The following is a 22,980-nucleotide window of genomic DNA, read 5'->3' on the forward strand; positions in this document are numbered from 1 at the left end:
ATGGCGGTTTGTGACTATTAAGTCACACAGATAGTGTTGCTAACATCTGCTTGTGAGCAGTGTTTCACTTGCACAAAATGCTAATAAAAAATAGGGGTTTGTATTGCTAACAGCAGGTAGTCAGGTCAATGTGTAAATTTGTAAATGCCAACTTGCAATTGAAGCAGCCAGGGTTAAAATGGGTGTTATATTCTTCCCAGGTCCAAGTTCCTACAAGGTAAATGGAACGCTGCATTACTATATTTATGAGAAAAATGTGAGTATGCAGATAGCTCCCCCACCCTTTTGATGATGCATTCATCGGTTAGAACAAGCCAAAAACAAACTGCATTTGATGATTTTACCAGGCAGCCCCTGGGACTTTATGACGGATGGTGGGCACTGATGAGACTGAGTATCTGTTATCTGTTATGTTATGAGTGTAGGGAGAGAAATCAGCCTGAGGATTATCGAGTTTGAGTGTGTGGAAGCCGGAATGGTATCATGCAACTGCTCTGTGTAGGTGTGCATTAGCATAGGTGAAAGAGTTCTTGGATGAACAAACTTGGCAGTGCAGCATGTGCATGAATCTGGGTGCCAAGCAATGGTTGGGCTAAAAAATGTGTTTAACATTAAGAGACTATGCTATAAAATGATGATAATGTTTTGAGTGCCTTGTGAAAAGCTGCTGCAGAGACCAGATAATGTGAGGTATGTACAAATGGCAGCAACAGGTGACACCTGCATTTCCACCCTATTAATGAAGTCATTTTCAATCACATTGTCTGAATTTCAGGGCTTCTACACATTTTTTATGTCAAAATTTTCCAGTCTCAAATTTCATTTATTTCACAAAGAAAAGGTTCTATACATTAATGGTAGATAGTTCAACAATATTTGTACACCATTTTTTTATACTCTAAATCAATATTTTCCACACTGCGTAGGAGGCTTGGATTATATTTCTTCTGAGGACTGTATATTAACTATGACTGACATCTCACTCATTTACCTCCCTATTTTGCTGTACATGTTAGGACAAGCCAGCCTCCACCTTTATTCATCCTATTACCCACACTGTGATTGCAGAATGCAGCTTGAAACTCAGCTCTGCCCACCTTAAACCTACGCTTCTAATGAAGTAGAAGAGGTAAAATCACAAGTATGGACGTGTAAAGGCTTAGCATTTCAACAGTAGTACTAATATAAGTCTTAAGCAACGGTTCATCATTATACAAAGTCTTAAATTATTATACTTTATATGGCAGGTGAAGTAAAGATTTTCAAGTTGAGGGGGAAAGGGACCAAAGAAGGCAAACACTAGAAAAAAAAAGGGCCAGAGATTTATTTACAACTTGGCTTGTGCAACTTTGTGCTTTATTTGAAAAAAAAAAAAAAAAAACACTTTTCACTGAAATTACATGCACCCCATGACATGCCACTCCAAATTTCCCAATTATTAACTTTTTGGAGAGTTTTTCATCAGTCGTACATAACTCACCGTTTCTTTGGGGTACAAATATAGGGTGGTCCTTTCTCTTAGGCTCTCCTCAAAATGGCAAAGAGAAGAGAACATGTTTTTTAATTAAGCTGGGTGTTTATGGAACTTCATGAACTACTTGCCTAAACTTGACTACATTTGTAGTCAGAGCAATAACTAAAATGTTTAAAAAAGGCTACAGATTATCAGATCACCACAAACAGTGAGTAGGATAATCCAGTCTAGTCTGTGAGTTTGAAGCCTTCCAATTCTGCCCAGCCACCTTTATAGATCTCAAATAACCAGTAGCATTTTTGTTTCTTCAGCCACATCTTTCTCTTATTTCTTCCCTTCTTCCTACAGTCAGGAAAACATGATTAATTTAGAAGCTTTTTCTTAAATTAATCATTTGGACTAATTTAAGATTCAGAGCTAAAATATTATATTACATTATAAATGTAACAGTCTAACATTGTACCTTCACAGGTGTAGAAATACAAACATGCACAGGTTTCTGTGTCGGTTAATGACAGTGAAACAGCATTTAGTTGAAAGGAACTGTGATGCAAGAAGGCTATAGCTCGCTGTGCCTCTACTTGTCTATAAAGCTTGCCAAGAGAGCTCCAGGATGACGCAAAACTAGTTCAACCAGATTGGTGGCAAACTAAACACATAAAACCCTAGAGGGTAATCGTAACTTCTTTTTATGCAACAGTGCGAAAACCACCGGTGCAAACTTATATAAAAGGTGTCTTAAACAAAGGAACATCGCTTGGCAATCAAGTTAAGGGAAGATTTGCAATAAAATCTGCCTGGAGCTCAGACATAAACAGATTTTTCGAATGATTATTTGTTGAGGCCATATTTTAAACAACTGAAATTATTTTGTCTTGATTTTCTGACACTTGGAACATCCTACCAATATGTCCAATTTCTCATATGCCCCATTTAAACAGTCAAGCATTATTGAAGGGCTTCAGCGCTCTCAAGCAACATTAGCATTTCTTCACGACATAGATATCTCATTATGATGAAAAATATCAAATGTGAGTCCTTTAGGGGTGAGAATGTGCCTGGGTATAATTTGAAGCAGTGCAGGTGAGGAAATACTTATGAGGCCATCTATCACTTGTCACTTTTTATGAAAACAATTTATTCTTGAAGCTTATATACATCAACATATCCAGTTTACCTGCCTACAGTGCAGTAAAAATGGTATTTGCTCCGTTAGAGGTTTCTTTTCTTTTTGTTTCTGTTTAACATCTAAATGTTTTCAGATCATCAAACAAATAAAAGTAATAAATACAAAACACATTTTTCAAATGATGATTTCATTTATTAAGCAAAAAAAGTAAAGTAATCCCACCTGACCCTACGTTCTGTCATCCTTGGAGGCAAAAACTGCCACCAAGAGTTTGCAATAACTGGCAGTGAGTTTTTTATGTCACTGTAGGGCACACACTTCCTTGAAGAATTGTTTAAATTGTATATACTGGAGGGCTTTTGAGTATATGGCCCAGCAACTCAACCAGATTTAAATCCAGACTTTGACTAGGCCACCCAAAAAATTTATTTTTTTTAGCCATTTAGGCTCAAAAAAGACCTTTACTGTAACTTAATTATACTAGAGGTCTAAGATTTTGGTAGGGGTAACCAAATGTGAAAATATTTCCAGACTGATAGAAGTCAAAGACTTTGCTTCTCTTTGTGTTTTTATTTATTTTATTATTCTCATTTTTGTTTTTACATCAGGTCAGCAAATGCTGCTTTTTGAGATCTGTTAGCCTACTTCGTGTTGTCAGACAGGTTCTATCTAAATAACTTCAGAATTTTACAGTTGTGGTATCAGACCTGGGTGTGGCTAGTGAAACTGAACTAAGAAGAAAACAAATTAAATCATTATTTTAAAAAGTCTGGTTACATTTCTGAAGCATTAAAATGTATTAAGAATTGTCTTCCTATGCAGTAAATATGGCCTCACAAAAAAGAAAAATGGCCAAAACAGCAATCGGACTAAGGAGGAATCAACCTTTTTAAAACTAACAGCAGTTTTACCAAAGACACCATGGCAGTGACTGAGTGCAGAACTTCCCTCTACTTGCTCTCCTTGTGATTATTATGAAATCCTACTTGTCAGTTGAAGGAAATGTCCCTTCCCACACAATGCCAAAATTGAGACATCTTCACTTGAGCTGCGTTGTGAGAAAAAACTCCCGATTTCAGAGCAGGTGTAGTCAAACAGTGTCTTACTGTTTCAGAGGAACCGCTTATGTAACAGAAAGAGTAAAAAACGGTGAGCTGTTTGAATTGGCGAGTAAGAAAACAAGTAAGAAAAAGGGAAGGAAAATATTTTCAAGCGTAGGCCTTAACTGCCAAAAATATCCCCTTGGACTCTGTTACCCATAATGCTACAATTATACCCAACACGGGCTTACTCGGTGTCACTCGCCCCAGATGGTGTCCCCTAGAGCAAGAAGGCTAATTTCCCCTCTCCACCTGGGAACAAACAGAAAGTGATTCATCATTCCGCCCTCATTAATTAAATGTTGTAAATGACGTTTGAGCCCCGTCGGGTTGTAACACACCACAATTGGTTGCACAAGTGTGCACAGCTCTAAACCAAAGCACATTTAATTTAAAAGGAGCATTCAGTTTTCTTTGGTAGGAGTCTGCTAGGATACCATATCTCGACATGACAATCTACCTCACAAATGTTTTCCAAATGTATCCCTTTTGTTCTAATGGAGTCAAAATTTTGTTATTTAATGTATTATTGGACTCGATGTTAGGGCCAAAAGTTCTAACCGCTCTTCAATCTCTGCTTTCAACTAAAGGTTTTGGGTCAAAGTTTTGAGAGTGAGATGGCAAAATCCTATTTCTCAAACATCAGCGTCACTCAAATATTGTGATGACCTTGATCCCTCAAGGCAGTAAACAAGGAAAAGGTAGACACAAGAAAATGTGGCAAAGGACCTACCAGAAAGATCTGAAGCCGGTCAGTGTCTGATGGACTGGATCCACACAAGCCATGAATAACCTTGGGCACTGGATAAAGCTTGCTGCCCATTGTTGTGTTCAGCATAGACGTTAATAGAAAAAGCTTCAACCTTACTTGTAGGTCCAGACATGCAATACTTTGGAGTTGTTTTCATAAATAAACAATACACTGTACGAACTGTAATTGAGTGCACCATTGAAGCGCCCCTGTTGTGGAAACCCATCTCGCTTCTACTTAAGAACTTTGGATCAAAACGTCCTGGATGAATGTAAATCTCCACCACTGTATTCATTAAATGCATCAAAGTTTACAAGTCCACCAATTGTCAGTTGATAAAGATATCAACCAACAGCATGTTCTTTGAGGCATTTTTGTGAGTTTAAAATTAAAATAAACTGTTACAGTCCTTAGTAAAAATCAGAATCAGTCAAACTCTGACTTCCCCTGATTGGTGCATCTCTAAAATGAACCCTGGCCTCAAACTAAAAGTCTTTCCACCCATGGAGTTTTACATGCACATCAAACAATTCAGTTTGGTCAGGTCAAAGTTGTAAAGTGCACCACCAATGATGTTTCACTGAAACATTGCATGGCATGATGTGTGGCAAGGTTGTCATGTTTTGCAATTATGTAATTTCCAGCTTTAAAGTCAAATTGAAATTCCCATTTTAAATGCAAGGTTTTCCTCATCTTCTAAATTAGAAATAAATCACTTAGTTTGACACATCAAAAAGAGGCTTTACAAAAAAAAAAAAACATGTCACAACTTCAAACAGCTGACATTTCCTCTTTCCATCTGCAAGCGGTAGACTTTGACGTGTCCTTAAGCTTTAGAAGATATTCAGATTTTCTCGGAGCATGACTTACAAGTATTACACAAGAATTACACAATTCCCTCCAGCCAGGCGCATGATGCATCCTTAGTTGGAGACTTACTACTGGCCAAGAGCTGGCGGACATCATGCGTGAGGAGTTGTCTTCTTGTATGAAATCATCCAATTGGTTGGTTTCACCTCCAAACCTCTTTTTGTCTTGCAGCTTATTAAGGTAAACAAGAAATGTGTAATTTTGTCGATGCAATGATTTAAATATGCTAAAAGGAACAGCTAATGTCCCGATGTGCTCCTTCTTGCAAAACCTTTTATCAATGCTGCCAAGACATGAGAGATAAAATGAGTCAAAGCCAAGTAATCATGTCAGGGTTGTTCTAATCCACTCTCATTGAGGCTGCTAGAAGCTGAAAATCAGTCTTCATTAAAAAAGAAATGTATTGACCAACTTCAACCACTAAAAGAAGGCATCAAAACCTCCAAACATGCTGAAATAAAGCTGAGAATTCAGAGTTATCAGAGGCAAAAGAAGCTTTAAAACATCAAAGAGACAAAATAACCATGGCTATCTAGCCAACTATCTAGTACCTGCTTATGAAAAAAGCTGCGACAACTGATGCCATATTGGCGGTAATAACAAGGCCATAAACTGGGCTAAAACCAATAAGAAGGGTAAAAATGTAACCACTATCATAATTGGCATACAAACAAAGGCCCAAGGACTTTACTGGATACTGAGGCTAGGGGTCAGAGTAAGATTTGACCTTTTTACATTTTTATTTGATTGGCACAAAAGGGAGTAAAATAGGAACTTTTGGAATAAGGATTATAGATCCCCAAATTGCGATTTCCAATTCCTGTAGACAGTTATTTATATAACTGCCACAAAAATAAACTCACTGCATAAGGTAAAGTTTTTAGCACAACACCTCCTAACCTCCAATGAGAGGACTAGGGTTAGAGGTAGACATGGGCTTGGTTTCAGGGTAAGACGGTGAAATGGGATTCAGCTTTTTCAACAAAAAGGGACAAACAAGAAGGTTTTAGGACAATGATCATCAACTATATGCAACTCCTATTTATAGAAAAAAACAATGTACAACTCATGGCATATGTGCCTCAAAACCAATTCCAAACCTCAATGCAAAAAGGCAAATTTTAACCATTACACCAACTGACTTCAAAAAAACGCCCAAGGACTCAGGCTACAATATTCAGCCTGGAAAAAAAGGATGTTTTGGGGCGTACTATTTTAATTAAACATCTTTTTTCCAGTAGGAAATCCCCTTTACTTTCAAACACATTTGAGATTGCACACACTAAAAACGAATAGAATAGAAATTACTCTATTACCTCTGGAGGAAAGGAGATATGAATATAATTTTTCACTCATTTTGAAAAGCACTCAGCAGAGGCTACTATCAATACCTGCATATAGAGTTACCACTGCGCGCTCGCTCTCATGTAGGAGGAATATCCTACATTTGCTTCTAATTTAAATGTATTATATGCTGCTGCTGACAACTTCATAAACTCCTGGAGTAAATGTGTATGTGAGGGAGGATCTGCTTGTGATTGATGCTTTTTTGCTTTTAAAAACAACTTGCACACTATTGAATCTTTGTACATTATCCACAAAGATGCCTAAATCATCTACATGACTCAACAAAGCATGGATCTACAGTGGAAGTGATATGATTAAATTGTATTATGCAACTGTTTGTTTAATTAAAGCAAATTTTCAACGGCCAGAAGGCTTTTATTTTTCCCCCTGAATAAATACTTTGATGATCCCCGACCAAAAGCTAACATGACAGCAAATATTTAGACACTTCAAGCTTGAAACTGGTCTCTTTACATACAAAAAGAAAAAAGTCAGTACCCGTTTACATTAATGCTAAAATTTTAAAAGCTAAGAGCAGTCAAATAAAACCCCTGATATACAAAAAAAACTATCGCTGACAAAATGAAGGGGTGTCACAGAGTGTTATTCTCTTAGTCTCTATAGTCCAAGAATAAAAATCAAAAATTTCACAATTGGTCAATAGAGTGAGATAGAATATTGTCAAAGTTCCAAACTGAGTCTCTTAGTGTGATCATGGGGATTTTTTTCTCAAAAGATATGATAATTGTTACAGTTAGGAATTCAAAAATCTAGCTCTAAAGTACAAAGCTTTTTATTTATGAGCTGTAAAGCACAAAAATTATGTAAAAGGTCTGCTCAAAAGCATAATTAAACAAGAGCCACAGGCCTGCAGAGACAAGATTGCACCAGGTGACAGAAATGTATGAGGAGAAAAACAAACTGTAGCGGACAAGATGACTGTGGGTTTCTTTTACCACCACGGTGGAAAAATATCAGATTCACACCTAACAGCCTTGCACGCTACATAATTCAACAACACAGCAGCTCAATAAAGTCACTCTTTACATTTAGATTTTATTTTCAGCTCAGGTTAACTTAATTTAGTTGTGAAGCTACAATATTTGAAATATTTTGGACAATATATCCCACCGAGAAAACAAAACCTGAGAAAGGTTTATGAGAAATTTTTATGTTATGCTCATTTTATATACCGTAGATTGTAATGTAGCAAACTGTTGGTCATGTTTTCATCATGTTTTAACCTGTTTTGGCACTTAATTAACTGGTAAAGAATCTTTTTTTGTGTAGAAAATCTAACAACCTAAAGTTTGTGGCCATGACATTGAATGTAAGCTGTTTTTTATGCACCATTTAGGCAAACAGAATGAACATAAATTAATATACCATTCCTAAAGGTGAAACAATCTTCAGATGTAAAACGTTTGTGTATCTGAAGTAATAACGATATCTCTTGACATTTTATAAATCAAAAGTCAATGTTAATTGTCTGCACTGTCGAACTGAAAAGTGACCTGCAATATTTGTAAATTTAACAAGGAAAGATTCGGGAAAGTAACCTGAAAGTTTCACAAGATAAACTGTCAGTTCTGGAACAGTAATCTGTTTTGGAAGGTTTCAGAAAAGAAATTGTAAGATCTAAAATATAACATTTAGGTTCTGGGAAAGCAACTTGTATGCTACAGAAAGTAACATGTGGTTTCAGAGAAATAACGTGTAAATTATGGGCATTTATCAGTGAATTAATCTTTAAGTTCGGGAAAGTAAGTCACTTTTGAAAAAGTAACCAGTAGATTCCGGAAGAAGTAAGGTTCAAGTTACAGAAAGTAACCTGTAAGTGTTGGGAAAGAAACCTGTGAATGCAAAACATTTCAGGAAAGAAATTTGCATGTTTCAAGAAGGTAACCTTGAAACATGCAACTTAAAAAAATTCCAAAAACTAACCTGTAAACCCAACATCTAACCTACAGTATGGGAAAGAAGCTATTAAGTTTTAAAAAGTAACCTGTAAGTTCTGTAAAGTATGTCGGGGTTTTGGTTTGTGTGTGTGTGTTTTTGTGTTTCCAACATTGGGTTCAGTTTCCCAGATGGTGCTGAAGTTCTCAGGTGCACTGGTGGACAGGTGCATCTTGTTCTGCTGATTGCTTGGAGGAGTATTTAAGCAGGAGGCTGCCAGCACTTCGATGCGAGAGTGTTTGCCTACAGTGGCTGAGAACCTGACTCTTGGATTTATTGCCTCAGAAGACTCTGTGGCTAAAAACTACCTACAGACTTTGCTTCCTGAATTATTGTCTTCGACTGGATTTCGCTCTGGCTGGCAGCCATCTTGATTCCTTCGTTTCTCTGCATCTGGACATTAAGCGTATCCTGTCCACCCTCCTACATAAGCCATTACAACTTGGATTACCTCACGGTTTTTGTTCCACCTCAGAACAGCACCAGGAGAAAACATCGAGACGAACACTGCTTATATGGACCTAATCCCCGAATCCCTCAACCCCTGGTGACCTGACTACATCAAACTAGTAAGCCGTTCACTATCCCAGCTCAGAGTTTTAGTCACTAGTTTTTCGTCTTATTTCAGTCCCTTGTCTCACCAGTTCTCTTCCCTTTCCTTCCATACAGTTGGAGATTTATCCGTTCTTGTTCCTGATTATTAGTCACTCAATAAACATCATTTTACTGCTTTTCGTTCTCTGGAGTGTCCTTCTGTATGTATGTCAGAGCTGTTTCAAACACAATGACAAAGTAACCTCTAAGTTCTTGGAAAGTAACCAGTTAGTTTAAGGCATGTATGGTAAACGTATTGTATACTGCTCTACCGAAAACATTAGCAACCACCCAAATCTGACACAGCCTTATAAATGCTAACATGCTCTGATTATTATTGCAGTAGAAAATTCCTCCAGGACATCACTGCTGAGTTTTCTACTGTTGACAGCTAACATCACATAAAGCGCGTTCTGACAGCACGTTTCAAAGGTTTTCTCAACATCAAAAAAACGCTGTGCACCTTCAACACTATTAGGATTCATGCTACAGTGGCATTCACTTGTGTATATATTAGTATCGGGTAACACAATTAGGTCATTTTGACAGCTCACATTAGCTTCCCAGCCCACTTGGGTGATTGTTTTCAGACACACACATAACTCCAAATCTAACAGGACACCTACTGAACATGAATCACACCTACAGCGATGCTCATGGTGCAGCACATGGAGCTCATTAAAAACAACAGCTCATCTTTCACTATGGCCCGGGTGTGACAAATCCAATCAGAGAAAACATTTCACACCCACGTGTCCTGATACTTTCTTTTGTTTTGCCATGAAAACAAACACCGAGACAAGTAACAAACACATCTATGGTATCTACTGAACAGCAATGCAACAGATGACACAACGGACCTGTTGGTGCAGTAAAGCATTTGGCAAAATTAATATTCTTTTAGTCACTTAATAAAACATTAATCCATGTATTTTATGGGGTATGTTGATGTTTCGTAATATTTGAAACTTGACATTTTGCAAGGTAATATTTTAGAGAGAGGAACTTTCTTATGTTTTAAAAATTAGACAGGTTTTTTAATTTTTTTTAAGATATTCAGGTTTTCAAATGAAACAAAACTGCTCTATTGGTAGTTTGAGTTAGATAATTAATATTAGCTGCTAAATTTGCTCAACTTGGTTGGGTTAATTTTACTAATTTATTTGCCTTTTTTCAATTCTTCCATGGTCTTATTTCATCTCCATTCCAAACAATCTTTAGCAAACAAAAACATGCTTTGGAAATTCAATTTTTCCTGAAAACTTACTGTAAGGAATTACACATTTAGTATCGCTCTGTCCGCTTCCTCCTGGGTTACATTATTTTCATCTCAGATTTGACTACATATCATATTAAATAAATGTTAATAAATTCAGTCAAAACACATGAAAATACTCAGATTAATCTTGAAATTAATTACATTTTCTGAAAGATTTTATCCTATAGTCAAGACATTTATTAAGGCAAACTGACCTCAGTCAAGCTCAGACATTATCGGTGAACAATAGTTTAAAATTGCTTAGTTATATTTAATCATGAAATATTTTACACCTTTTTGAATCTTTTTGAATCAAAGAGAGCAACTAAATTTGAAAACTAATTTTTAAAAAAACTCTGACTTTGACTCACGCACTAAAGACTTTAGATTTGATTTGGACCCAAGGTCTGGGACTCGAGTGTCCTGAAAAGATTTCATGTCCTATATTCAGAGATGAAAATAAACCAATTTTTAGATCATTACCTGATAATGTTTCTAGGCATCCTTGCTAAGGGTTTGTATAAACGATTTCACAACAAAGTCTCATTAAATCATGGCAAACAATAAAATATTATAAAGGCTAGAAGATATTTTTGTGTCCACAAATCTGATCAAACTTAGCCATTTAGACTTTGAAGAAATGGATATAAAGTATGAAAGAAAGATTTTAACATTTTTGTTTTTCATGGCTTCCCTTGTGTTACCCGTTGCTAATCTTAATGACCAACAGATAAGCATAAGCGTTAATTAAACAGATCAGCATGGTAATTATATCCTTGAGGAACTTGTGCCAAAGCCTTCGCCGCCCAACCTCATCCAGCTGACACTCTGGCCTGATTCCTCCTATTGCACTTAACTCCCTCAGTGCATTATGCACTGCTAACACACTTCTCGTATTATCTCATCCTGACCAGTACATTCACCTACTTAGTGAAAATAAAAGAAGAATCCACTGTCCAATAAAAGAGAATAAAACCAAAACTGTTGAGCTACTCCCTGCTGAATCATACTCATTTTTTGGAATCTCCTCCAGTGGAATCACCCAGAAGCATATGAAGTTAAAATGAATATTATACAAGGAAAGAAATTAATGCAGCCCATAAAATCCATCTTGGCCTCACAAGAAGTTCACAATCACTGATTGCTGCTCAAACTAGTTACGGGGGTGAGTGGGGAGCCTATGGCCAGATGAAATCACCGTTACATAAAAATCCATCACAACTAGCTTTGCTTGGCCGAACGCTCACAACACCAGCAGAAAGACAACAATCGGTCTCCTCATTTCCATGCACCCACCCTGCCAGGAGGAGAAGGGACAGGCGGAAAATTACAACAGAATGGACAACAAGAGGCTTTGCCAGAATCCTGTTGTTATGAGCTGAGCTTATAATAAACCACAGTGGAAAACAAATATGTAAACACAGAGCCTGCCCCCAGCAGAAAACACAATAAAATATGTGTGAAAGACAGAGGCTGAGACACCATGCTGCTAATTTAATTGGCTGGCTCAGGCCTGCTTTGCAATTCCATTATGTTGTGTCATCTGTCCTGCGGAGGTCAGACGAGTTCCTTTGGGGAGGTCGCAGAAAATGACAGGAAAACTCACCATCCCTGTGGTTCTGGAAGCTGATGAACAAGCTTTTCACTACTGTTACTGGTGATTTGAATATCTAAATGACATTTTTTTTTAGTAGATACTAAAACATCACAATGCATAGTTACCAATATCAGTATTTACTTCATAATTACTTTATCCCTACTATGGTCTTTGTTAATTATGTCTTATTTTTGCATAACTTTAGCTGTGATGATGCTAAAAAGGGCCTACTTTTTGTGGGGCTAATTTCTATATAGTAACAAGTGAAGTTAAAGCATTAATAAAAAATGTCAATACAAATTTCTATGCCAATCTTTAAAATAGCGTTTTTGTGTGTAAGATACAAAGAGGAAGCACAAAATCAGGTTAAATTGCTGGTAAATACAAGCATTCCTGCTGTGTGTGTACAATAAGTTCTCCACAGAGTAGTAAATTACAGCAGACTACTATAATTTTAAATAGAACCATTAGCATAATATTGAATGGGATTTATCAGTCCTGACAAAAAGAGGACAATGATACCTATTACTGAAACTCATTGTAACACAAGACCCACACATTTCTACACTGTAATAATCTTGTAATGACTAGCAAACACTAGCAATCCCATCTAAACAAGAGACTGACGGTTTTCCAAACAAGATAAAACTAGCTGGTGCATCTCAAACAGAGTAGACAAGTCACGATCATGAGAAAAGTCACAACAAATTTAATAAATGCATGCACAGGCTTTCCCAAAATTCAGATTTTTCCTGTTTTTCCATTTCTGTGGTAAGTTGTGTTGCATGATTCCTCCGTCAGATCTTATTGCCATCCTTCTCACGCTCGGTCAACCTGGAATTCTGCAGTGCATTTTGTTTTGTTAATAAAAGTGTGTTGTTTTCTTCACCCTGCAGCCAGTGTGATGTCTAGGTTTGGTGCTCTGCAAACCTGCAACACAAACCACTGCAACACTATGACAGTAAGTAAATGCAATACAACCCCAATAAGCTTGCTAAACATTTCAGGCATTGTGGTGGAGTTTGTGTACATATATTCTGTGTAATAATGTCTGAAAAAGTCTAATTGTTTATGCATGATAAATCACTGCTACCTAATGTAAAATCTATGTATATTTACCATCAAAATATTTTACAATGAAATATTGCAGAATAACAAAATTACAGTTCTGCTACAATGAAAAGCTTGTTGATGCATGCTATATGTGTGCAATATGTACACACTTTCTTGTTTTTAAATAAATCGACATTTGTGCAAAATGCCTACAGTTTAAAGTGCTTATAACCTGAACTCAGTACTCCAAACAACCTTAAAGAATGACAAAATTATCATATTAAAGTTATCTATCTCAAAATACTAAATCTTTAAAAACAAATCATGTCATTTTTCGATGCCTTTGAAATATAATACATTTAAAATTGTAATTTTGACTAGATAAGTACAAAAAGTGAACAACTGGAAATGAACTGTGACCTATTGAAGGGGATTCATTGTTTGCTTCTTGTGTTTTATCTGTCCCTTCCCTTGTTTATTGCTTTTGTGTTGAACTGTGTGTATTTTCTAGAATTAGCAATTGACAGAGCTATTGTTAAGAATAACTTTCTGGACTCTCTATTTTTCTTTCCTATAGAAAATACTCTTTTTTTTTTTTTTAGCTTTTTTTTCCTCACTGGGGCCAATGAGCCAATTGCTCCCATTAACATTGAGTACTCTGTTAATCTTTTCCATAGAAAATACTCCTCAAAAATGTACACAGAAAGTACACCAGGCTCAGTTTTTCCCAACATTTTGTGACAGTTGGCCACTCAACACAAAGCATGTTTCTAGTTGCACTAAATGTTCTCCCTGGTTAAACCGAGTTGTTCCTTTCCACTGTCGCCACATGCTTGCACTGGCTGGGAGACTGCAGCAAAATGAACGAAATGAACAAATGTGAATTAAACCTGGACAAAATAGGATAATTGGACATGAGATATACCTCCTCTTGGTAAAGGGCAGTGAGATGTCAACTTTTGTTAATTTGCGCTTTATGTATACAAGGAGTTGAAATAGATTAAACTAAAGCTGTTGTAGGTTCTGCTGTGGTGAGTTCAGACAGTTCCCACTTTAATGTAGTGTCAAGGTCGAGGGTTTGGAGGTAGGACCAGAGCGTAGAACATGGCGAGGAGAAAGAAACAACAAAATAAATCTAAGGACAACTGGCAAAAGTGAACAAATGCATAACACTGAGACAGATCATGACACGTAGGGCTGCACCGATTGCAGTTTTCTGGCTGATCACTGATTACCAATCTTTAAAACGTCTAACCTGCCAATTCCGATTTTGGCCGATACCGATTTTCTTTACAACTGACACTGTCAGATGTCATAAAGTCACAACACATCTTCAAGGTTCCAATCTTATATTGTCAACAGTGGGAAGACAACTGTGAACCGCACATGTGTGACTGTCACCTTTTTGGTGGGTCTGTCAGTCAGCCCCCTCTCTCAGCAGAGCAAAAGAGAAAAGTGGCAAATTTTTAGAACTTTGCGGAGGTAAATAAAATTGGTGCATAAGATTGGTTTCACATGTAAGTATCGGCCGATCGCCGATCACCCAAAATTAGGGAAATCTGATGCACCCCGACTGATTTTGTCTGATTTTCAATCAGGTAGTCTAAACTGTCCATACACAAGTGGCATCAGAAACAAAAAGCTTAGTCATCAGTTTTAAATTGTGCCTGAAGACATTAGCAGTTAATGCCGGTATTTAAATTGTGTGTTAATGACGTGAAAATATGTATCTGGGTTTGACTCATTGTGGTTTTAATAAGTCTGCTGCAGTAGTTGTGCTGTTTGACACAGAAAAAGGTATTTCTTGTGTTTTTTTTTTCTACAGCAGGCAGCTGTATTCAGTAAAATGGTTTCAAACAGCTTTTGTAAATCATTCTGTGCCAAGCTGCAGATAGACACAAAGCAGTATGGGAATAGAAAAGCTTTAAGATGGAGGGAAAGCTCTCTGGAAACGTTAAGAAAAAGCATTATAGTGCTACCTTTAGAAAATACATTAACACACAACTTGAAAGGCAAAAATAATATAGTTCTATCACTGCGCTAATAGCTTTCTATTTATGTTTTTTGCTAAACTGGAGACAAACAAAACCCCAAAGTGAATATTTCATAAAGGCAGTGACAAACAAACATCAGTGATTTCAGCCTGACAGCAGGTTCTCCCTGTCATTCAATATGAATATAGTAATGCAAGCGGAAACAGAAGGAAGACAGTAAGACATCACACAGAGTCAATGCTTCACAGAGCTGCAGCCAAACAAAGGTTGTAAGAAATGACTAGGAAGCAACTGCTCCGAACATCTGAGTGACTGCCAGACCAGAACAGCAACACCAGTGGCACCAACTGGTTCCCATTCACGTAGCAGAGACCAAACCTCTATAATAATCCATCTATCCATTCATCCAATTCTGGGAGATCCCAACGTGTTCCCAGCACAGAAGGGATACATTGTCCCTCCAACTGGTTCTGGGTCTACTGCAACTTCTCCCACCACTGGGATAGGCTTGGAATATCTTCAAAATGAGGCACTCAGGAGTCATCCTGATCAGATCAAACCTCCTCAGCTGATTCCTTGGATGTGAAGAAGCAGCAGCTCTTCTCCAAGCTCACCTTATTTGAGCCCAGCCATGTTCCAGCAGCTCATTTCAGCTATTTTTATCTTATAATATTGGTTCAACAAAATTCATAACAAATCTGAATAGTGATAATACCTCTGATCAGTCTACTGATGAATTAACTCATCCAGCCATATTGTCTACATAAGTTTCCTTCTATATTTTAATGACATACTTTTTTTTAACATCTTTCAAATACCACACCATGCATATATACAGTCATATCTAATAAATTAGAATATGCACCACAATGAGGCTCGTTTGTCATATTAAAAGTATTTTGGCAATAGCAACCTTTAAACAGGTATTGAACATACATTTCATTAAGCCCACTTTTCTGTATTAAAAATGTGTTTTATTATTCTGGTGTAATAGTCTAATCTTAAATGCCATGTTTATATTGGCTGTAAATGGAAAATCATCATAATTAACAGAAAATAATGGTTTGAAAACAGTCTGTGTGCAATTAATCTATAATGTGTTACACTTGATGAACTTACTGAAATAAATTGACTTTTTAATAATATTTTATTTAGGGGTATAACAGTAAATGGTTCTGAACACAAATGTATGCCACACTTCTGATTTTGTTTTTAATGTTCAGAACCATGTATTATTTCCCATCCAGTTCACACTCATGCCCTGCTTTTTATTAGACTACCAAACTAAAATCCAAATAAAATCCAAAAAAAGCAACTGCATGGATGCAGCAGAATAAAAAGAAATATGATGTTACAGCAAGAACTGAAATTATACTTCGTAATATTCTCCTCTCTCCTCTCCACCCACACATCACAGCTACTCTGACATCACCATCCATTTCAGTGTTTCCTTGTAGTCATCGTGATACTCTGTTTGGTAGACGGAGCTCTGCAGATTACAGTTCATGTGCATCTCCCCAGTTTCTTATTTTGATTCATTTTTCATCTCCACCCTATCCTCCACCCATTACGGTTAGCTAGATCTTATGTGTGACTCATTTCAGTATTTCAACAACTGTTCATCTCAGGGTCTTCTAAAAACGTTTCTTTTCTGTTCAACAATCTCCTTGGCTTTAAAAAGAAAGCAAAAGTCTTTTAAAAATGTTGTAAGATTTTTCTTTAAAGCTTAGGGAGCAGCTTTAACTTGTAGACACAAAAGCTGCAATCTTGCTCCGATCACTAAGAGCAAAGAGCAAGTCAGGTATCCACGCAGGAGTGCAGAACATTATGTGCTTTTACACTGCTTTTATTTTTCAGGTGAACACTTGGAAATGGCAGCAGAAGGGATCTCCAGCACTCTTTTCGCACTCTCAGATGCTTCTGGTCTCATTTCTTCAACCAGAACTGCAATAAAGGAAACACTCCACACACCTTTTTATCCTTGTTTCTTATATCTGACCATGACAGCATGAAGTACACTCTGAGCTCAAAAAATTTGTAAGCAAAATAAATTGAGGAGGAGGATGTCAATTTACAACAAATGAACAGTTTCTGAAAATGTGAACTTTTAGAAGGGAAACAAATCAGGTAAAGGGATGAAAATAAGTAGTTCGTTTGATCAGGGCCCCTGTCAATGCTGGAAATAATGTACCCTCTTTGCTTTTCCTGCAGAAAGTACTCCTGGGTCAGCGCTTTTGTATTTTGCTCAATCCCTCTTGAATGAAGCCATTCACTGAGCTATTACAGCCATTACCTCTGGTTTTCTATCCCATAGAAGGTATGCCTGGCTCAGTTCTTCTATATTTAACTGTGTCTCTCTCCTGAAAAAAGCCATTTGCAACAGCGGTTGCAGTCATTTGCTCTGTGTTCTCCCTTTTGTCCCATAAACAATACGCCTATCTGGGTGTTTTTGTGGTTTGCTCCGTTTCTTTCCTGGACCAAGTCATTGGTGGAGCCACTGCTACAATTAATACTATGAAATTTCCGTTCACATTTAATGGACTCACTGCTCAGCTCTGTTTTGTGAAAGATTCCCTTATGTTTAAAGGGAGATTCCCTTGGGTGGGGTTTCTGAGATAGATGTTTTTTTTTCCAAATAGCCTCAAATTATCAACTGAATTTGACAGTTTTATTAAAATAAAGATACATTTTGAAATCAAATTGTATGTAATTTGATTTAAATCTGCGAGCGGACTGAGCTCAATATGAGTGGAGTGGGCTGTAATCGGACTTAATCATGCTAAAATCTACATGTTAAAGGAACCATTAACTTCACCAAAGTTTTCTCGTGTAAACCATCACCGCAATATGACTTTTTCTTCATTCAATATTGCATGTTCTAGTTTGGCTGTCAGTATTTCACATCCCTTCTGCTTTACAGTTTCAGCCAACTCATTCAGTGCTTTTGGTTAAGGAAAAGAATGATAAAAGGCCAGCCCACACTCACTGACGGCTTACACCTTCTGGAGTGACACAGCGGCATTATCAACAAGGCCGGCATACAATACACAACACAAAATCCTGCTTCTGCTAAATCATCACACGATACACACCAACTCAGGCTGTCAAAAACACTCATTAACATTCATGCCTGCCATGTAACAGCATGGGAAACACAATGGCTCACAGTGACACAAGATGGACTTTGTTTGATCTTTTTCTCACCATAAATACCAATTTCACTGGTGTTCCTGCAGGGCTCGGATAACCAAGAAAGGCGGAACTTGTTTAAGAGGAAGGCTGAAGTTTATAATGATAAATATTCCAAAAGCAGACAAGATCTTTTATTTGGAGGCATAAATATGGTTGTATTATGAGTAGTGTAAACACCTGCAGCTTTAAAAAAAAAAAAATGCTATAAAAATGAGAAAAAAACCTCATTCACACTATAAAATGGAATTTGGGGGGTTTTCAATATTAGCCATTAAATTATATTATTTTCACACAATGTTTAATAATGGATAAATTATACCATCCTTTACTGGGTTACAAATCCTACATAACCATGATGAGGAGTATTTAACTAAAGATGGTGGTTCAGTCAAATGTTAGCTATTCTTATTTTTGGCATTTTAATACACCCTATTGCTTTAGTTGCAGCTCTAAAGTGTCCTGAGAGAAAGCTGCATTCCACTTGGACTTTACTTAACATAGTGGACCAGCAGATGACATGGTCCCCATATCATCACTGACTGTGGAAACTTTACACCAGACCTCAAGCAATATGGGTCATGTGCCTCTCCCTCCTTCTTTCGGCCTCTGGGACCCTGATTTTCCAAATGAAATGCAAAATTTGTATTAATCTGAAAGGTGACCACTGAACCACTGAGGAGCAGTTCTATTTTTTTTTCTCCTCAACCCATAGCTAAGACAATGCTTTCAGTGTCTCTGGTCTCAGCTCTGTGTTGGGTGGCTACTAAAATACTGAAACATCTTCACAAAACTGTTAAAGGGCTTTGCTTGCTAATTCTACATCTTTTCTACCACACTTTTTTTCTTCCACTAAACTTTCCATTAACATTCTTGGATACAGCACTCCATGCCCAACAGTGACTTTGTGAGGCATACCCTCCATGTTGAGGGTGTCAGAGCCGGTCTGCTGGAAATCTGTCAAGTCCTGAATCTTTGAAATGGTTGTTTGGACCTTAACATGACCAAAGCATTACATTTCTGAATTAAAATTCATTATTGGTCTTATATAATATTCTAATAAACCATGGACATCATGTGGGGTTTTCATTAGCTGTAAGTCATAATTAATATGTTAAATTAATAAAAAATATATATCACTCTTTGTGTTGTGAATCTAAATACGAGTTTCACTTTGGTTGTTGTGCTTGTAGTGCCCAAATGGAGGCTGTCATCTCTGCAATAGCCTCCACCGTAGGTGGAACTCCAGTGTTTGGAAAGATTTCTTTTTTTTTTCATGTTTTCCTACCGCTTGAATTCTTGCCGCAGATCAGGTGCTGGTAGGGCTGCAGCAGACCCCAGATCTCCGAGTCGCTGTTTATTGCTTGCTCCATGGTCTCCAGGGTGAACTTGGGGACGCCGTTGTCCCTCTCCAGCAGCGCGCTGCGCAGGACGCGGCCAAACACCTCCCTGAAAAGGCTCTCCATGCAGGCGCACAAGTAAATTGCGGCGTGCTCGTGTATTCTCAGGGCCACCCGGCTGTCCACCATCCACCTGAAGAACCTCCCCACAGAGAACACCAAGCCGCAGCGCGCAGACTTGCCGCGGCTGAACTTGTCTCCGGCGGTGGACATGTTGTAGAGGGAAAGCGCGCTGAGAGCTGCAGTGATGCAGTTTACCGAGATGGTCCATGAGAGCACCACCTTGATGGCGCTCTGAATCTCATGTTTGGTGCATTTGGCGTAGCGTAGGCTGAGCCGCTGCGCCTCCCGGGCCATCCTCACCAGCGCCCGGCTGATGAGGGCGGACAGCCGCGCCAAGACCTCCGGAGACGGGTTCCCCACCATCAGTTCCTCGTCCTTCCTCAATGCGCCCTCCACCTCTCCGAGGCTCCACGGCACCTCCTCCAGCTCGGGCAGCTTTGCGCAGTGTCCCGCACACTCCAGGATCTCCGTGTCCTCCGCCAGGACGGTGTTGACCGTGTCCAAACTGTTGTGTCTGCTGTGCATGGATTCCGTCAGATGCCAGCAGTTGCCCCCATGCGAGAAGGACGGGTGCGTGTCGGAGCAGCACAGCGACACGCTGGACGACCTGACCGAGTCCGCGGCTCCACCATAACCAGAATCAAGCGTTAAATCCTCCAGCGTCCTCACGACTGTCTTATCCTTGCCTGCCATAATTGTACTGCATAATGTTGGGTATCCTTGGTTCTCTCAGTTAAAACTCGTCCTGGTGCCTCATTCCCTGTCAGTGTGACCAATAAAAACAGCCAGAAGTTGGGCTTTTCTCTCCTCGATCTCCTTGCTTACAACTTCTCTTTCTCATCGGCGTGTCTGTCCAAGAAGAGCGCACAAACCCCGCAACAAGCGCAAAGCATGGAAGCACGCAGGCAGGCAGGCTGAACTCTGATGGAGAGGAGGAGCCCGGACACCCCGCGGAGCTCAAACCGAGCCAATCAGCGTCTGCGTTCAGCTGTGAGTGACGCAGACGAGCTACCTGCTGCGTCTCAGCACCTGGTGCCGCTGGAGCACGACTCCTTACAACAGGAGAGACACGTAGCTGGAGTGAAGTTTCCTTCTGCGGATACAGAGTGGAAAAAACTGCACTGTTAAAACAAGTTGTTATAGTTTAACCAATGAAATGCGCTTAAAAATGTACATACAGTGAATTATTTCGAGATATAAAATTGCAAAGTGCTTCACAAAAGCCAACAATGCACAAAAACAAGATAAGTTAATAAAAAGCAGATTTCAAAAATGTTTTTGGTTGGCTTATACAGCTAAACCACAGTTAAATACATTTGCCAGATTTTCTTCATATTAAATATTAAATTCTGTAAACAATAAGATTAATTAATTAATTTGTCAAATCAATTACTAGGCTGTAATTATCGTTTTTAAATCCTTTACACTTTACAGTACGGTATATCATTTTGAATGTAATTAAATTTAAGACATTTACTCAAGCATATTATTGTGTAAACGTAATCTTCAATAATAATTACAGTCAAGCAGTTTAGATTTTGTTTAGCTTTGAATCAATATTTCCTTATATAAACTGTGTAAATTTATCGGCTAGGACACAATTTAACCGTTTTTCTTGACTTTCTACCAGTTTTCAAAATCTATTTTCATCAACAGCATTAGTTAAATTCTACCCCATTTGTATGGTAACTGTTCTCAAGTTAATTTTAATTAGTCAAATCAATTTGAAGATGAGTCTCAGTGTTCGGAGTCATTGACTTCTTTAAATGGAGAGATGAAACACTCTACGTAGTCATTAGAAGTATTTGCCCCTCTATTTGTTCAGTCTCTGTATTTTGCTGTTGTTTCTGGCTTTTCATTGGACTGGTTTACTTCTTGTCTGCCTGATAGGACATTCTGCATCAGGACAGAGAAGTACTCCTCCTCTCATATCACCCAGGTCTTATTCTCTCTAAACTGGCGCCAGATGGATTTTGGAATTTGCTTTAAGGTACTTGTTTAACCTTAAAGGCCTCTAAATGGCTCCCAGTTATTTGTGTTGGCTTTTGACCCAACATGCTGCTGCTCGTAGCCTTCGATCCCAGGGCCAGAACCTCCTGGTTGTTCTTCGAAAACGGCTGAAAACTAAGAAGGTCGGGGTCTCTCAGTCTGTGGCTCCTAAACGGTAGAACAGTTTGGCCCTGACGTTTTGCTTTGCTGACTCTGTGGATGTTTTAAAAACCATTTGAAAGCTATTTTGTTTCACTAGGCTTTTTTGTCATGACTTGTGATTTTTTACACTTGTTTTTATACTATGAATAACTTAAATGGGATTTATGTTGTACAGCACTTTGTGATTTCATGTCTGTGAAAGGCGCGAATTTTACTAACTTACCTTAATTCTAACAGTTTGTTTTATTCGTGGTATTCTTATTTGTTTGCATTAAATAAATCCATTTCAAATTCATTTCAACCAAATTTACTACCTCAACAAAAATTTTTTTAATTCTCATCAAATTTAATTTAAATTATAATAATGAATTGATTTTCTCAAATCAACTGAGTTGATTCAGGTTTACACTGACCTAAACATTACACTATAAAAACATTTTGAGTGGGTAAGTATTAGGCATTAAAATTATTCAAATTCATGACTGTTGACTTGCAGCAAGAAGGTCCTGGGTTTGACTTCCGGCTGGGGGTCTTTCTGCATGGAGTTTGCATGTTCTCCCTGTGCATGCGTGGGTTCTACTCCTGCTTCCTCCCACAGTCCAAAAACATGACTGTTAGGTTAACTGGTCTCTCTCAATTGCTCTTAGGTGTAAATGGGTGTGTGCGTGGTTGTGTGTCGCCCTGTGATGGACTGGCGACCTGTCCATGGTGTACCCCACTGACCCTGAACGGAAGAAGTGGGTATATAAAATGGATGGAGGGATGAATAGATGGATAGTTACAAATCCATATGGACATTAGGTATGTGCAATTAGTAAGGATGGTATGTTGACAAATGGGTTGCATTATGAATGAATATATGAACTTAATAAAAGTAAAGAACTGTCAGAATTCTCTCAGTTGAGAAGGCTTCTCTGCTGGAGAAATAATTAAACTTTCATCCAGCTAATGAACATTTTTTATATTGTCTTGCAAAAGTATTCTTACCCTTTGAGCTTTTTCATATCTTGTCACATAACACCCACAAACTTCAAGGTATTTTATAGAAACTACT

General features: G+C 38.1%; 1 protein-coding gene and 1 long non-coding RNA gene across 2 annotated transcripts in view; one reads left to right on the forward strand and one right to left on the reverse strand.

Moving 5' to 3' along the window:
• LOC124882870 (ankyrin repeat and BTB/POZ domain-containing protein BTBD11-A) overlaps window positions 1–22,222 on the reverse strand; it is a 252,363-nt gene extending 230,141 nt beyond the window's left edge. Inside the window, exon 1 of the mRNA XM_047389489.1 lies at window positions 19,601–22,222. Within this exon, the coding sequence (XP_047245445.1) occupies window positions 19,601–20,468 (868 nt within the window). The 5' untranslated portion in view covers window positions 20,469–22,222. The remainder of the gene's footprint in view (window positions 1–19,600) is intronic.
• Window positions 8,883–9,359, forward strand: LOC124882872. The gene is made up of 2 exons (XR_007042024.1): window positions 8,883–9,196; window positions 9,297–9,359. It is a non-coding gene; the product is annotated as an uncharacterized LOC124882872 (long non-coding RNA).
• Window positions 22,223–22,980: the final 758 nt, after the last annotated feature.

Source organism: Girardinichthys multiradiatus, chromosome 17, assembly GCF_021462225.1.
Source record: "Girardinichthys multiradiatus isolate DD_20200921_A chromosome 17, DD_fGirMul_XY1, whole genome shotgun sequence".
NCBI lineage: Eukaryota > Metazoa > Chordata > Actinopteri > Cyprinodontiformes > Goodeidae > Girardinichthys > Girardinichthys multiradiatus.